General features: G+C 30.8%; 1 protein-coding gene across 2 annotated transcripts in view; it reads right to left on the bottom strand.

The window, feature by feature from the left end:
* Positions 1-13,937, bottom strand: part of Kap-alpha1 (karyopherin alpha1) — a 183,310-nt gene extending 169,373 nt beyond the window's left edge. Inside the window, exons 1-2 of one of the 2 annotated variants that reach the window (XM_066734639.1) lie at positions 13,775-13,937; positions 11,256-11,462 (exon numbers count right to left, since the gene is read on the bottom strand). In XM_066734639.1, coding sequence (XP_066590736.1) covers positions 11,256-11,462 — 207 coding nt within the window. In that variant the 5' untranslated portion in view covers positions 13,775-13,937. The remainder of the gene's footprint in view (positions 1-11,255; positions 11,463-13,774) is intronic. The other variant, XM_066734640.1, reaches the window with a different exon arrangement.
* Between the last annotated feature and the right edge of the window lie 1,331 nt (positions 13,938-15,268).

Genomic DNA, 15,268 nt, shown 5'->3' with positions numbered 1-15,268 from the left:
TACTTTACTACAAGAGGTACTTCAGAGCATTTTTAAAAAAAGTACATTATATTCATATAGGTCGAAATTTTGTAATGTTACGTAATGGTGCACATTGATTTGAAGAGATAAGTCCATCATTATGAATGTTCAAAAGTATTATGAAAACAATTTGTATACAATCGTTCAAAAAAAATACTTTATATTTTTTTCAATATTTAATTTTAGTCGCATTTATCAATGACTGCTATCTTCATTATTAAATTTAAAACAAATACAGTCTTAACCCTTAAAGCGCACACTTCCTATTAATATCATAAAACGTACATGGGGTCTAAAAGACCCTAACTTTTAATAATGTCTACAAAACTTGTATTTTCAAGTATTCTATTACGAAAAAAATAATGTTTCTTATGAATCGGTTTTTCACAATTGACGGTACAAACACAAAACTTTAAATCCTAAAAGTTACAATTAAAGCATATATTTTCTTTGGGGTACTTTAGACCTCTAGTGCACTTTAAGGGTTAAACTACATCATTTTTGCACACCAATACCCATAGTGGCAAGTGGGTACCTATCTGTTTTCGATATGAAAGAAAATATTTTTAAAAAAAGTGTTGTCAATCTTTAGGCATTTTCTCGCAACGTAACGATGCACTTTCGTTTCTAGTAGAAATAATGAAAATTTCTCTCCGAATTTTGAAAGAGCACATCCATAAGCAGTAAGAGCAGCTACTTTCGTTTAAAATTCTCTTTAACGGCCCTTCAAGCCCTCCGTTACTAACATTATAAAACAAAAAACGAGAAACAAATGTCTAGCATTATTTTTCGTCCAATTTCAATGTTTTTGGCCTTGCTAGAATCGTTTGGACTTGTATCTTGTCATAAAAAAGCCGTATATTCCAAAAAACGAAAAAAATGAAATTGTTTAAAAATTTTCATTAATAATATTTAAACGTCAAACAAATCGAAAAATCGAATTTCTTTAAGGGGGGAGCCTCGCGTAATAAGATTTTAAAATCGTTTTTTTTTTCATAAATGGACCGTATATAGCCTGAAATAATTACCTTTAAAATATTACAGTAAATTTCGTACTGAGTACATATTTATAGAGATTTTTGTAGTTGTGTATCATGTAATAATATAGCTTGCGGAGCGTAATGTTTCGCTAAGAACAACAAACTTTCATTATTTCTGTACGATCAAGCCTTGTTTTCATACATTGTCTGAAACAATATTTCATATAAGTTTGGATGAAATATTTGTTATAATCAACAGTTATCGATCCTGTAATCATCTGTCAGCTGAGTCTCTCTCCTACTAGAAACTTTAAACGCGTTTTTCTCAAAACCACGTTTTCCGAATTGTTAAGACGCATAACTTGAAAAACTCTCAACCGATTTAAAAATTTTTTATTTCGTTTTAAAGAAAATAAAATTCCGCTATAGATGAACTTCAAATAAAAATATTTTACGAATTAATATTTAATAATGTTTTAAAACTGAACAAAAAAATTTTCAAAATGAGACTTTATTTTTCACAGTAGATACTTATGTTCAAATCATCATTTTTTGTTCAATGAAACGAGGTTTAAGCAGAAGGGAAATTGATTAGGATTGTAGTAAAAAAGAGAAACATGAATTTTTGGCATTATATGGAAGATACACGTCACGACGTTTAAGGATGTTCATACGGACGCTATAACATTAATGTTAAATAACTTTTTTTGTAACTCAACTAAAGTAAAAAAAATATGATAATCCTTTAGAGATTACATACAATTAAAAGCAAAAATAGCGATTCGATTATATATTCAATTACCCCTAAAAAAAAATCCCAAAATCTGTTATTTTTTCGTGGTGTTATACGAGCCTCCCCCCTTAAGACAAAGTGCCAGACTAACGAATTCAAAAAGCCCAAGAACATTGAATTCTGTTGAGAATAGTACAATCGTATTTTTCAACAAAATTTGATGAGACTAGTCATAATGAAAGTCATTCTTCATGTAGATTGACCTAAAAAGCTAGCATTTTTTCGATAAAACTTATAGTTTTCCAGCTATAAACGATCGAGTCACACGGACCAAATACATATTTCTTCTCTCGCGTAGATTAGCTGTTGCGCACATCCATCTTCAATCGTTCATAACTGGAAAACTATAAGCTTTATCGAAAATGCGAGCTTTTTAGGATATTCTACATGAAAGTTGTGACTAGTTTCATCAAATTCTATTGAGAAATACAGCTGTACCATTGTCCCGCGTTTTGCCGTAGTTTTAAGTCTTCAAGCGTCACTGACTCGTCCATTCTGCAATTTATTTCGAGAAAAGTAAAAATGCACCAACAAGTTGGATGACATCATTGAATAGAGCGTGAAAAGGAGATACTCTTGTAATATTTTCACAAGTTTGCAATGCTTCTTCTGGTCAGTATAACGCGAACTGTAAAAAGATGCATACTCGGAGTAAATAAAGTTTCCTTTCCCTCTCACACCTCAGCAACTTGTTGCCTCGCCTAAAATACACTAGCAAAGCAGACCTACATGTGGGTGCGACTGTGTGTTAGTGACTCATGGAGTGCACTGTAAACAGACACACACAGCGTTTACTATGTACATGATACTTAATTTTAATCGCGTATCCACCCTCCTAAATTTATTGCATTGCACCTTTTACGACAAGCTTTATAAGATTAAGAAATACTCATAGCAGCATGTACATTATCGAGAGCTTCTAATGTAATTTTTCAATGTGCAATCATATTTTTATTTTTTCCAAAATAAATTGTAGAATAGACGAGTCAGTGACGCTTGAAAACCTGAAATTACAGCGAAACGCGGGACAATGGTACAATCGTATTTCTCAACAGAATTTGATGAGACTAGTCATAATTACACCCATTCTTCGTTTAGATTTTCCTAAAAAGCTTGCATTTTCGATTAAGCTTATAGTTTTTCAGTTATCAACGATTAAAGATAAACATGCGCAGCAGCTGATCTACACGAGAGAAGAAATATGTATTTGTGCGCCATTCAACTTCAATTGTTCATACTGGAAAACTATAAGCTTTATCGAAAATGGGGACTTTCTAGGACAATCTACATGAAGAATGGCTTTTATTGTAATCAGTCTCATTAAATTTTGTTGAAACATACGACTGTACCATTATACCGCGTTTCACCGTAAGTCTTTCATGTCAAATGTTTCGAAATCACCTTTTCTATAAGTTTATATCAATATGATAACTGCATTTTGTGCAATTTCATTATATCGACAAGATGAAATGTTCTCAACGTTATTTTAACGAAATTTTTGTATTAGCAACAGACAGGGGAATAGCGTAAACAAGAATGCTTTCGTAGTAAGCTTCGATGCCGGAGTGGGGCAACCCGTTAGAGTGAACTGTGAGGGGGCAGGGGAAACTAGCTTCTTTCCTGAACATTTTTGGTTTTCGTCCCCTTTAAAAACGCGAAACAATGGTACCACTCTATTTCTCAACTGATTTCAATGTTCTTAGACTTGTTGGAATCGTTAGGTCTGGCACCCTGTCATAAAAAGCCCGTCTTTTCTATTTGTTTTGGGTTTAAATATTATTAATGCAAACTTTTTAATAATGTTATTCTTTTTCATTTGTTGAATAATCCGGATTTTTTATGACAAAATGCTAGATCTAACGATTCGAACAAGCTCAAAACCATTGAAATCAGACGAATAATAACGCTGGACAATAATCCCTGGTTTTTCGTTCCATAATGTTGGTTACAGATCGCTCGAGGTACCCGGTTAATCTCTCAATTGAATTACAACTTGAAGATTAAGAAAAATTCTTACATTTTTGGGCGTTGATGTATTAATTAAAACAAAAAAACGATAAATTCTACTCAGTTATAAACCACAACCACCTTAGGAATGATACAATTTTTTTTTAAACAAAGGATTGCATAAACAAATAATGTTCTATTGTTCATATACGATACACTTTAACACTTTTAATTGGAAATTACAAATAAAAACTATAATCTTTCTATGGGTAATTTGTGAAAAAATACTATTGCACATTCTCATCGTAAAATACGATGAAATTATTAATATTTACAAACCAAAAGCCATACTGGGAGTCATATGGAAATTTTGTATCGTTCTCTATCGTTTTTCTTTATAATAGAGTTAAAAATATTAACTGGAACAAGTCACTTGTGAAAGAATACTACTGCTGATAAATAATTATTCGTCTCACAATTTATCTGAAAAGATACGGATAGAAGATTTTAATTTTGAAAATCTATTTATTCCACCAAACACCATATCTTCCTCAGAACCCATAGATCTAGGGATAATTGAGTTTGAGAGATCCTTTAGATACCGAATACTGAGAAAAATATATTATGGTTTTCTCGCGAAATCCTAAAATACTGGGCAAATTACGACATTAAGGACTGGGTCGACTTAGCGGAAAGAGCGTGAGACAGCCCAGTAACCAGCAAAATTTGCAATGAGTGGAAAAAATTGTTGAAAGATTGAGAACTATACGTAGTCGAGACTACAGGATCACAGAATGAAGATGTCAAGTTAATTACTTTAGAAGAATGCTAACAAGAGTCTCTATAGAAAATATTTCTGAGAAGCAAATCGAAGAATGGTTGATATCCTGTAACTAGACGAACACAATCAAGTGGAGCTAGATGATCCGAAGAATCAAGGAGTAACCGATGACCATTCTATAATTTGGTACATAGACGTTGAAGAAATGGATATGTTATTTAGTAATTCGAATCTGTGGTCAATGGATTAACCTGATTTAAATAAAATATATTTCCACAAGAATGATTCATTTCTCTCTCTCTCTCTCTCTCTTCGATAATATATTGTTAATTCTCCCAAATTAAAAATACCATTTAAATTACAAATTTAAGAATTTTTTAATAAATCTTAGTTAACTAAATTATTTCTATAAAGTTTGTTAATAATTAAAAGCTAATATAACATGAAAAATCAGTTATTTTTAGAAGAAAATGTTAAGGATCTCCAAAGAATTTATTTACCATAAAAATATTAAAAATTAAAAGATTTATGCGGCTTTTGGATTCATTTAATTGTAAAAATGTCACTAGTTTATTATTAATAAGTTTAAATTTATTAAGTTAAAAATGTAGAAACTTTAATTTGAATTTATATAAGAAAAGATATAAAAAGTGTATTAGGTTACACTTCTTATGGAGCGGTCTTTTGTTATGTTAGTAGCGGTCGTAGCTCGGAATTAGCTGGCAAAAAGGTGGTTCGGATAATATATGGACCCTTAATGGGTAATAATTGCGTAAATTTAACCGAAAGTTACTATAGCTGCTATTTTCCACAAGGTTTCATCTGAAAACTAATATTTATCATAATTTGTGTTTTTTCATAACCCCTGTATTCTTTACAAAAATCAAATGCTTAACACGTTGAGCTTGGTGTCGATATTCCTGTCCTTTCCGTTCAGCCGGTAGCGAACGAGTACTTGACGGCGAGCACTCAATTGTTTTTTGGGTTGGAGAATGAATATAGGTCTGCAGAACTCCCTCATTGTATTTTCAACAAGTTCCCTCGATGATTTTCCACTGGCTATCCCCACCATTATTTTTATACTCTGCTCGCTTAGAGCCTAAAGGCGACCGAGACTAATCCACGGATAATAGACAGTACAAGGAAAAAGAACAGGTCGTATTAAAAATGTAAACTTTTTCAATTGGAATTTTTTAAAATTATAATTATTACCATCATTTTATTTATAATTTCACAACTCCAATGACACCAATCACGGCATAAATTGGGTAGCTTTTAATTTGAGTATGATTCGAAGGACCGACGCCGGCCAAATGGAAAGATCGGTGCCGGTCTCTGGGGACCGGCGCTGCGCTCAACGTGTTAAGATATAATGATAATTGTTTATACTGTTCAAATAATTTGTCTTTTTATAAATACTCGCGGAAAATACCTTATTTGAGAAATATCCAGTAATCCAAACTAAAATTAACATTGCACCATTTTACTGTAAACCCGACATACATAGCTTCATACACATGAGTTGATGTCGCAAATAAGATCATTTCACTGCCGCTGTAATCACATGGTTAACCATTCGCTTAACGGGAATCCGTATACTGACATTACAGGGCAAAAATTATTTTGCATGCAGCGTCTTCATTTGTTGACGGATTGTAAAGATATTTCATGTTTTTGGAAATGCCAGAAGCTTATCTACTAAATTACGTTGGGAAAATCAACAAAAAATAATGAAATGTTTTGTTTAAATAAATATATTAACATTATTGAGAAACAATAAATAAATTGCAAAATCCCCCAACGTACTTTACTAGATAATGTTCTTGCATTTCCAAAAAGTCCACAAAAATGCAAATCCGTCAGGAAATGACGATGCTGCATTTGAAATAAATAATGGAAGAATTTCATGTTGGAGACTTCCCGAGCACGAAATTCCTCTATTTATTTGAAATGCAGCATTGTCATTTCTTGACGGATTTCCATTTTTGTGGACTTTTTGGAAACGTAAGAACAATATCTAGTAAAATACGTTAGGAGATTTTGCAATTTATTTATTGTTTCAATATTGTTAATATATTTATTTAAACAAAAATTTTGTTTTTCTTTTTTATTAATTTTCCCAACGAACTTTAGTAGAAAATCTTTTGGCATTTCGAAAAACATGTAATAACTTTACAATCTGTCAACAAATGACGACGCTGCATGTGAAATAGTTTTTGCCCTGTAATGTCGGTATACGGATTCTCGTTAATATAGGGAAATAGCTAATACACCTGTCTTGTCTAATATTTTAATATACGTTCGAGTCGGTAAATTAGATTCGATATTGTTCTTCGGTTAGCTGAATTGGCATTAGTAAAAAATCTTCGATAATTTTAGCAATATCAGCTTCTTTTTGGTCTTAAATTACTTATTACACTCTGGCCCATAGCTGCAAAGGGTTATACTTTTTCAATAAATATAGTTATTTATTTCACAGAGTAAAATTTAATTTTTATTTTTTATTTTTCATATTTTTGGAAAACGGGCTTCTTACCGCTATAGAATGAATCTCAACGAATAAGTTTAGTCCTTTAAAAAATGTTAATATTTTTAAAATTTAGAAGATAATTGGAAGTTAAAAGATTCGACCTCCATCGATCCCTTTAATTGGAATCGAAATCGTTTTTCTAATATGAAAACTCTTGCAAAAGCTGGCCAAAGAGCATATTGCTTTCATTCGTTGACTAAACGAACGAAGTAAACGAAGATGAATAACCAGATAATGGTGCGAGAAATGTTTACTGTTCTCTCTCTCTTTCTCTTTCTCCCTCTCCCTCTCCCTTAATCGAGGTATAACGAAACTGACTGAAATTAAGCGAAACTAGCCGAAACATTTATGCATCCAAGCAATAGATTAATTTTCATTATCTGCACTTTTGCATTCAAAATGGTATAACATATGTTACATTTACTGTAGAGTATTTTAATCAGGTGCAAGCTGAGGTACCATTTTCTATACATTTCGTTTCCTTATCTATTTCTACTCTTAAGAAAGTGTGGAAAAACGGTTGAAAATGAATCGAGAAGTGTAAGAACATGGCACCCCAGCTTATAATTCATTGAACTCATTAAAGGACTCTATGGCAGGACTCGGAAATTTTTGGACATTTCAGCTGTTTACTAAGGTCACTAATAGGAAATCCCTATAGTAAATAGCTGAAATGTGCAAATAATTCCGAGTCCTGTTCTATGGTATAAGCAACATGTATTATATCATTTTGAATATAAAAGTACAGGTAAAAAAAACAAACCTAATGACATACGTGTTGTGGAGCAAGTTATCTGTCCCTTTATACAGCCTTAATAATCTAATCACATGACATACAATCAATTAAGCTGTGTGCGTATTTCTAAGGCACGCATTTGTTTGGCTGTTATAGCGCAGTAACTGGCATCATTGTAATTGTGTAGAATTTTTTAAGGACGTTCTCCGCTTGCAGTTGTGCTCAACTCGAGAGTTACTTTCCGAAGTTTGGTAACATTGGTTGGCATACACGCGGAGTAATTATATGATGGACAACCACTTGTGCGCAAAAGTTCTAAACATGTTTATCCGCGCAGCTTTACGCAAGCTGGCAACACTGCACTTAAATCAAGCCGAGCTTGTATAAATGAGTACGTCTTATATTGTTTATTGAGCATTTTATAATTCGTATTAATTACATTTAAATAATATTACTCACAAGCTCATAATATTTTTTGACGTTTTCTATCTTTATCTATGTCGCAGCAATAGTGACGATACGAAGTTGCAGTGGTACCAACCTCTCGATGTCTGCGACTAAACGAAAATTAATCTTGCCATCAGTGTCTTTAAACCATTATTTCTCAGAAACGAATACCATTTGCTATATTAGACTTTTTGCTATGCGTTACTGATAATATGAGGAATCTTATACTAACTTTTAAAATAAATTCGAATAAAACTGTTTATTATTCATTAAAATTTTTACGTTAAGATAGCTCAGCATATGCATTCCATGTTAAAACTGAGTACATTGAAGCTTCATATATAAAAATTTAGTACCGCAAGAGGTATTAAAAATCTCATAATGAATAAAACACGATTAATTCAATATAAACTTTAAGTTTTAAACAATTTCTAAGAAAATAATTTTGCCGGAGAACGTTCTTAACCGATTTAAGGGAATCCATTGAGGTCGAATATTTTAATCTCCAATTATCTCTTAGAATTCTAGCAATATAAACTTTTTTGTAAGGACTATAATTATTCATTGAGATCATCCATGTGACGGTAAAGAGTCCGTTTAAAAAAAAATAAAAATAAAAAATTTCAATATATTCCGTTATGAAAAAAATCTTGAAATTTATTAATGAAGTATATAAGCCTTTACGGATATGGGCCAGAGAGTGTAATCAATCATTTGAGACCACACAATTAAGCTAATATCCTAGTACTGTAGAAGATTTTCGGCTAAAATCAATTTAGCTAAAACAAGAAATAATTTAAACTGTTTTACCCACGCGAACGCATAATAATATGTCAAACAAAGACACAAGCAGTTCTCTGGCTTTATTAGAAGAGTTCATCTTTTCCCTCATCTCCATCAAATTAAATACACCAAAAAATTTCGATTACTAATATCCCTGTCGGTATGAGATTGCAGCGCAACAGTGCAATTACAATTTATTTTCAACTGAAATGAAAGATTTTTTAAAAATCTATGGTTCTACCCCCATTCTTCACGAACCAACCAAACTGTCTATAATTTTTTATAATAATTTAAGCTACAGAAGCCGAGAAAATTGGATAAAACTGTACGTATATATGAATCTCAGCATGCTTTATAGGGAGCTTCTATGTGTTGATCGACACGAACGAACCAACGTATAGAAGCTCGCAACAAATTACGCTGAGAGTTATACATTCGAACAGTTTTATCCAATTTTTTCGGCTTCTGGTGATTAGATTGTAATAAAAGATTATGAAGTTGACTGGTTCGTGAGGAATGGGGGTAGAACTATATGTTTTTCAAAAAAATTCATTTCCGCTGAAAATATATGCTAATTACAGTGTTGCGCTGCAATCTCACACCTACAGGGATATTAGTAAATGAAATATGTTGTTGCATTTAAGCTGGGAGTAGTGGGAAAAAGATGAACTTTTCTAATAAAGCGAAAGAACTACCTGTTCCTTAATCTAATGGTGCGTCTACATTTGCAACCGAACGTCATCGCGAACCACAGATACATACTGCTCTTTTGATGTGATTCAAGTCATATCGAAATAGCAGCATGTAGATACAGTTCGCAACGACGTTCGGTTCACTGTTCGGTTGCAAGTGTAGTCGCACAATGATATATTATGCGTTCGCGTCCGTAAAACAGTTTCAAATTGGTTCTTCGTTTAGTTAAATTGGTTTTAGCCAAAAGTCTTTTAGAGTATTAGGAATATCAGGTTGATTTTTATTTCAAATTACTCATTACACTCTGGCCCATATCTGTAAAGGCTTAGTTAATAAAATTCATGATTTGTTGCACAGAGTAAAATATAATTGTAATTACTAATATTTTTTTAAATGAGCCCTTCACCGCCACAGGACTAAACTCAAAGAATAATTTCAATCCTTAAAAAAGTTATTATTTCTAAAATTCTAGAAGATAATTGGAAATTAAAAAATTCAACCACGATGGATTCCGTTAATAACATAAATTGTGACTAATTAACCCTTTGCGTTTAAGTGTGAGTATATAACCACCAAATTTAATTTACACCTGCGGAGACGTGTTATGAAACGACTCGTGTTAGTCTTTTCTTAGGGTGCACTCACACTAGAACATTTTTGCGCGGATGAACGTTATTTTCGTAATAATATACCAGAAATCTTTTGGCTTTTAATGCACAAAATACTTGTAAAGTTTACAGTAGTAGTGTACGACTGACGTTCGTGCGCGCAGAAATGCTCTAGTCTCTGAATCCACCCTTAAACGATACAATAAACACATACTTATGGTAGACTAAAAATTTAAGTTGCCTTTGAAATAAACTAGAGCATTTAACGATTAAGCTTTAACTTCAACTGCAAAGGTTTAAAAACAAAATGAATTAATTATTTAAATTTATTTTTCATAATTTATGAAGAGAAAACTAATTTTTCATTTCTGTTTTGGGAGTTAAGAATTATATACTTTCCATCCGCTTAGCTGATTTTTTTCCCGCTAATTGTCAAAACATAATTTTTACTAGTGGTGCTACATTGCAGATTTTCAGACTACCCGACAAGACTTAATTTTCCCATTTTTTGGTTAGCGCGAGTCAGTTGGGGATCGCAGGTTTGCAACGCTACATCACTAATTGTTATTCCAAAATCAGATGTTAAAAATTTGTCACTTCTTCTTACATATCAATAAAGACAGCTTTTATGTTGCCAGACAACCAGTAAAAATTGAGCTCGCTCCTCAGTTATTATGAAAGATATTATTTTAACCAAGAAAAAAAATAAATCGCTAACAAAATACAATTCTGTAATCTTCGCGTTTGTTTCGGATATCAAATTTGCTTTGTCAATAACCAAGAACACTTGATGGTCAATTCACTCACTTTTTTCCTTAGGTTAACAATGTTTTATACTTAGAAAAGCATTCATATTTAAAATACAAAAGCCTGAATGTTTATTAAAGATTATTATAATATAGGATTAACTAATATATAATTGAAAAACATCAGTACCAAAAGAGGTGCAGAAAATGAATAATCATCTGCATTAGTAATATCTTCATCAAGTAAAATATTTGGAACATTCCGCCGTTTTGATAATTGTTGCTCTCTCTTTTGCTTTCTTAATTGAACTCCTTCTTCTTCTCTTCTCCTTCTTAACTCCTGCGAATCTAAGCCAACATTTTTATAACGGTATTTATGTGTTGGCCCAGCAGACATCTATATAGGAAATAAGATTTAATAAGCAAATTTAAATAAAACACACTAAGCTAGTTGCAGAGAGTAATAATTAGATATTTAAGAAAGAACAAGAAAGTTTTAATGAAAATTATATAGTTTAGATATGTATTTAATACTATATTTCCCATTTTTCTTAGGCGGAGGTTTAAAAACTATCCACAAAATTATTCTGACTGTGAACTATTAAAACTATTTAGTTATAAACACTTATTTCTTTTTACATATGTATAATCGTCTAGATTCTATTATGTTTCTTCACTGTGGTAGTTAATTTTGAGAGATTTTAAACATTACTTTAATGCATCAAGTAACTATAAAATTTACAAGATATCGCTCACCAGCTACTATAATAATACACCTCAGAAAAAAATATAAATTTGAGTTAAAGCTTTCTAACAATCTTATCTTATATGCTATATTATTAATTAAATTTGGTGCTATGATAAATCGTTTAACTTTTGCTAAGCAATTATTATAGTACTCTGTAGTATAAAACTTGCAGATGATTAAAAGGATATTAATTATCCTTCAAAATTAGGCTCAGTTTACATATTATCAGACTATGTAACACTAGTAAAATAGCTGTTGCAATAAACTATGCAATGCCAATTATTTGTATAACCTAACTCAGTTATGTAAAATTAACAATTTTAAATTTATTAATATTTCAAAACTCCGAAATCTGAGTTATACCATTATTGCAACCAGTAATGGATATATGCTTTCAAATAATATACCTATGCTTTAATATGTATTTGTAAAAATATCAGTTAGTTTCACTAATTCAGACAAACATAAATCTAACTATGATATAAAGTTTCAAAAAATTTTGCAACTCCCTATAAGAATTAGTAATAAAATATCACAGAAATTACAATAAAAAATTCCAATAACAATAATATAGTTGTGGAAGCTCAACCTAAGAAAAAAGAATTGGTACTATATAAACCCATTCAGACCTGAATTAAATTAGGCGATTATAAACAATTTTTCTCAGCAGATTCTTACTGCTATCATTTTAAATAGATCTAAATTCTACTTTATTTCCTAACCTGGAAAGTTTTCTTTCGCATGTGTTTTATACAATAAACACTTCTTAAAATAATTGTAATAGGCTTAATTTGTTAATTATTAACTTATAGATACATTAATACCTTCAATCAGGTATCAGATACATCTGATTATCATACAATTTTATAATTTATTAAACTTCTTGTCCACTGGGACTGATACTGGGTCTGAAAGGGTTAAAAAACTTCCATCCATACAGATTTTAATGAAATCATTTCTCTAAATTTTTTATACAGGATATACCTCAGAGGGTTAGTCAACATATGGGTTCAATAACTGATTTATTTAGACAACTACAACAGATATTAACTGCTATCATAGGACCTTTTTTAAGATTCTCTTTTCTTACATCTTGATAACGCATTTGCTGAAAAATGATATCTCTTATAGTTTTCACAATAAATGAGATTTCCATCCATTCTCTGATACACCACCCATGATATATCCTGTAAACACTAAGTTATTATTCCATAATGCTTTAATTGCAACAGTTAGTATACCTTTGAAAAGTTTATAATTCAGCATATTACAATTAATTTAATAGTATTTAAAAAGATTTTTTTTTATAATTGTAACTAAATACTGTATCCATTATATCATTTTTAAAAATAATACTAATTATTTTTCGATAAATTAAAATTGAATAATGATTACAGCTGATTGCTTTACTTATTAATAAAATTCAAAACGTAATAAATTCCATCTAATTCCTATAGCTGTGCTAAACAAACGGATTTACACAAAAGTTTACCAATAGGAAAAAAATCAATTTTTACTAATTTGTCATTTTCGCCAAACATTAATTTTGCCAAAATGTAAAAAAACTGGTTTCATTTATACGATTCAACAATTTTCTTAAAAGAATCAAAACCACTTATTAAATGTTACAATATATATAAAATTTTTAGAAAAGTTTAATTATTTAATATCATAAGAAAGGTAAAAGTTTACTTATCAATAATAGAGGTTAGAAAGTATTGTTACTGAGTATAAAGAATTACAGTTTTTTAATTCTTGAAAATTTTTAATAATTTCAATGAACTTCATTTATAAGAAAAACTAATTTTCAAAGATTGATTTTTTTAATGTGCTCATCACATTTTTAGATAATTTGCTATGTATATTGACCCTAAATCTAAAAAAATGACAACCTCAACAATTCAAATTCTTCCATATAAATTAAGTATTTGTATGATTTTTTAAAATGAGTATAGACTTACCGTAAATACAACTTTTAATCCTTAAATACAAAATATCATAGAAATGTAAACAAATACTAACTAAACTCTTTTATCTCTCGTAATCTTTAAAATCCACCATATATTAAAGAATTTTCTCGTAGGGTTTCTATCGTCTCTCAATAAAAGTAGTGATTAGAGGGGAGATCTCATGGCTCATGCTGCGTTCGGTAGCAGAGTTGCCAAGTCTGTCCTTTATTCTTATGTACCAGCGTTGCCAATTGTAAGTTGCAGGGCCGCCGCCGATTCCACCGATTCAGGCTGTGTTCCGAAATTTGATAAAATTGCTGATTTTACTAAAATGGCGTTCCGTTTCACATTTCAGCATGCTGTCCGTAGCTGTAATATATTAACTTTTCGAAATAAAATTGACCCTAGAAAATTACTTACTTCCGGCTGATTTTGATATCTTTTAAGAGATAGTGTGAAGACAGTAGAGAATTTCTACAGTAGATTCCACCAATAGTGTACATATGCCAGGAGCGCTGAAATTTAAAACTGATAGCTATTAAATAATTGTGAATCATGACGGAAGAAAATGTTAGCATTTATAATATAGTCGATGAGAACAATGTTTCGTACGAAATTTTATTAACCGAAACCGAATATTTACAAGTTTTAAAAGGTACGTACAATTCAAACTAAAATTTTGTAATTCTGTTTGTAAATTAAAATTATATTTGTTTATTATTACTTTAATCTTTATGAAAGGTAATAGGTTTTCCAAGGAAGAATTAAAAAATTATCACATACAACACACACAGTGCACAACTGAAACTAAGGGAAATAAAATGATTGAGAAAGAGGAAACCGAAATAGATGAATTAGAAATGGGGTTAGACTCTGCAGAAAATGAAGAAACAAATACAGATTATGAAACAAGTAAAATCACAATTCCATGTTGTTTAAAGCTTCTAAAACTATGAAAATCGAAATTTATCTTAATATATATATATAATCAAATCCATTTTTAGATTCATGTTTATGGTCCGATGATTTAACACTTTTATTTTTAACGGTGTATGAAAATTACGAACAACTTATTTCCAAAGGGAAAATCACTCAAAAAGTAGCTTGGAAAAAAATGGCACAAGATATTAATAAAAAAGGTTATAACATTACAAGTAAACAATGCTCAACAAAAATGACTAGTCTAAAAAGAAAATATAAACAAGTAAAGGACTACAACCAAAAATCAGGAAACAATAGAAAAACATGGAAATTCTATAATGTAAGCATAGAATTCCTTGTATTTCACTTTACAGCGGGCATAATGTTATCTTTAAGGGGATAATGGACTGCAAAGTGCTAAAAGCATTTATTTAAAATTTAACTATATATATATATATATATACAGGGTGTAACGAAACGACCGCCTTTTCTCGTAACTGGAGGTTCGGGGTGACAAACTGAGTGCACGTGTGAAATTTTGCTCGAATCGTTCAAGGGGTTTAAAAGTTATTTACATTTTAAAAA

Source organism: Prorops nasuta, unplaced genomic scaffold (genome assembly GCF_024137725.1).
Source record: "Prorops nasuta isolate Cenicafe-Biocafe unplaced genomic scaffold, Cenicafe_Pnas_1.2 PNAS00013, whole genome shotgun sequence".
NCBI lineage: Eukaryota > Metazoa > Arthropoda > Insecta > Hymenoptera > Bethylidae > Prorops > Prorops nasuta.
Note: the sequence above shows the minus strand (reverse complement) of the source record. Positions and strands in the feature narration are given on the sequence as shown.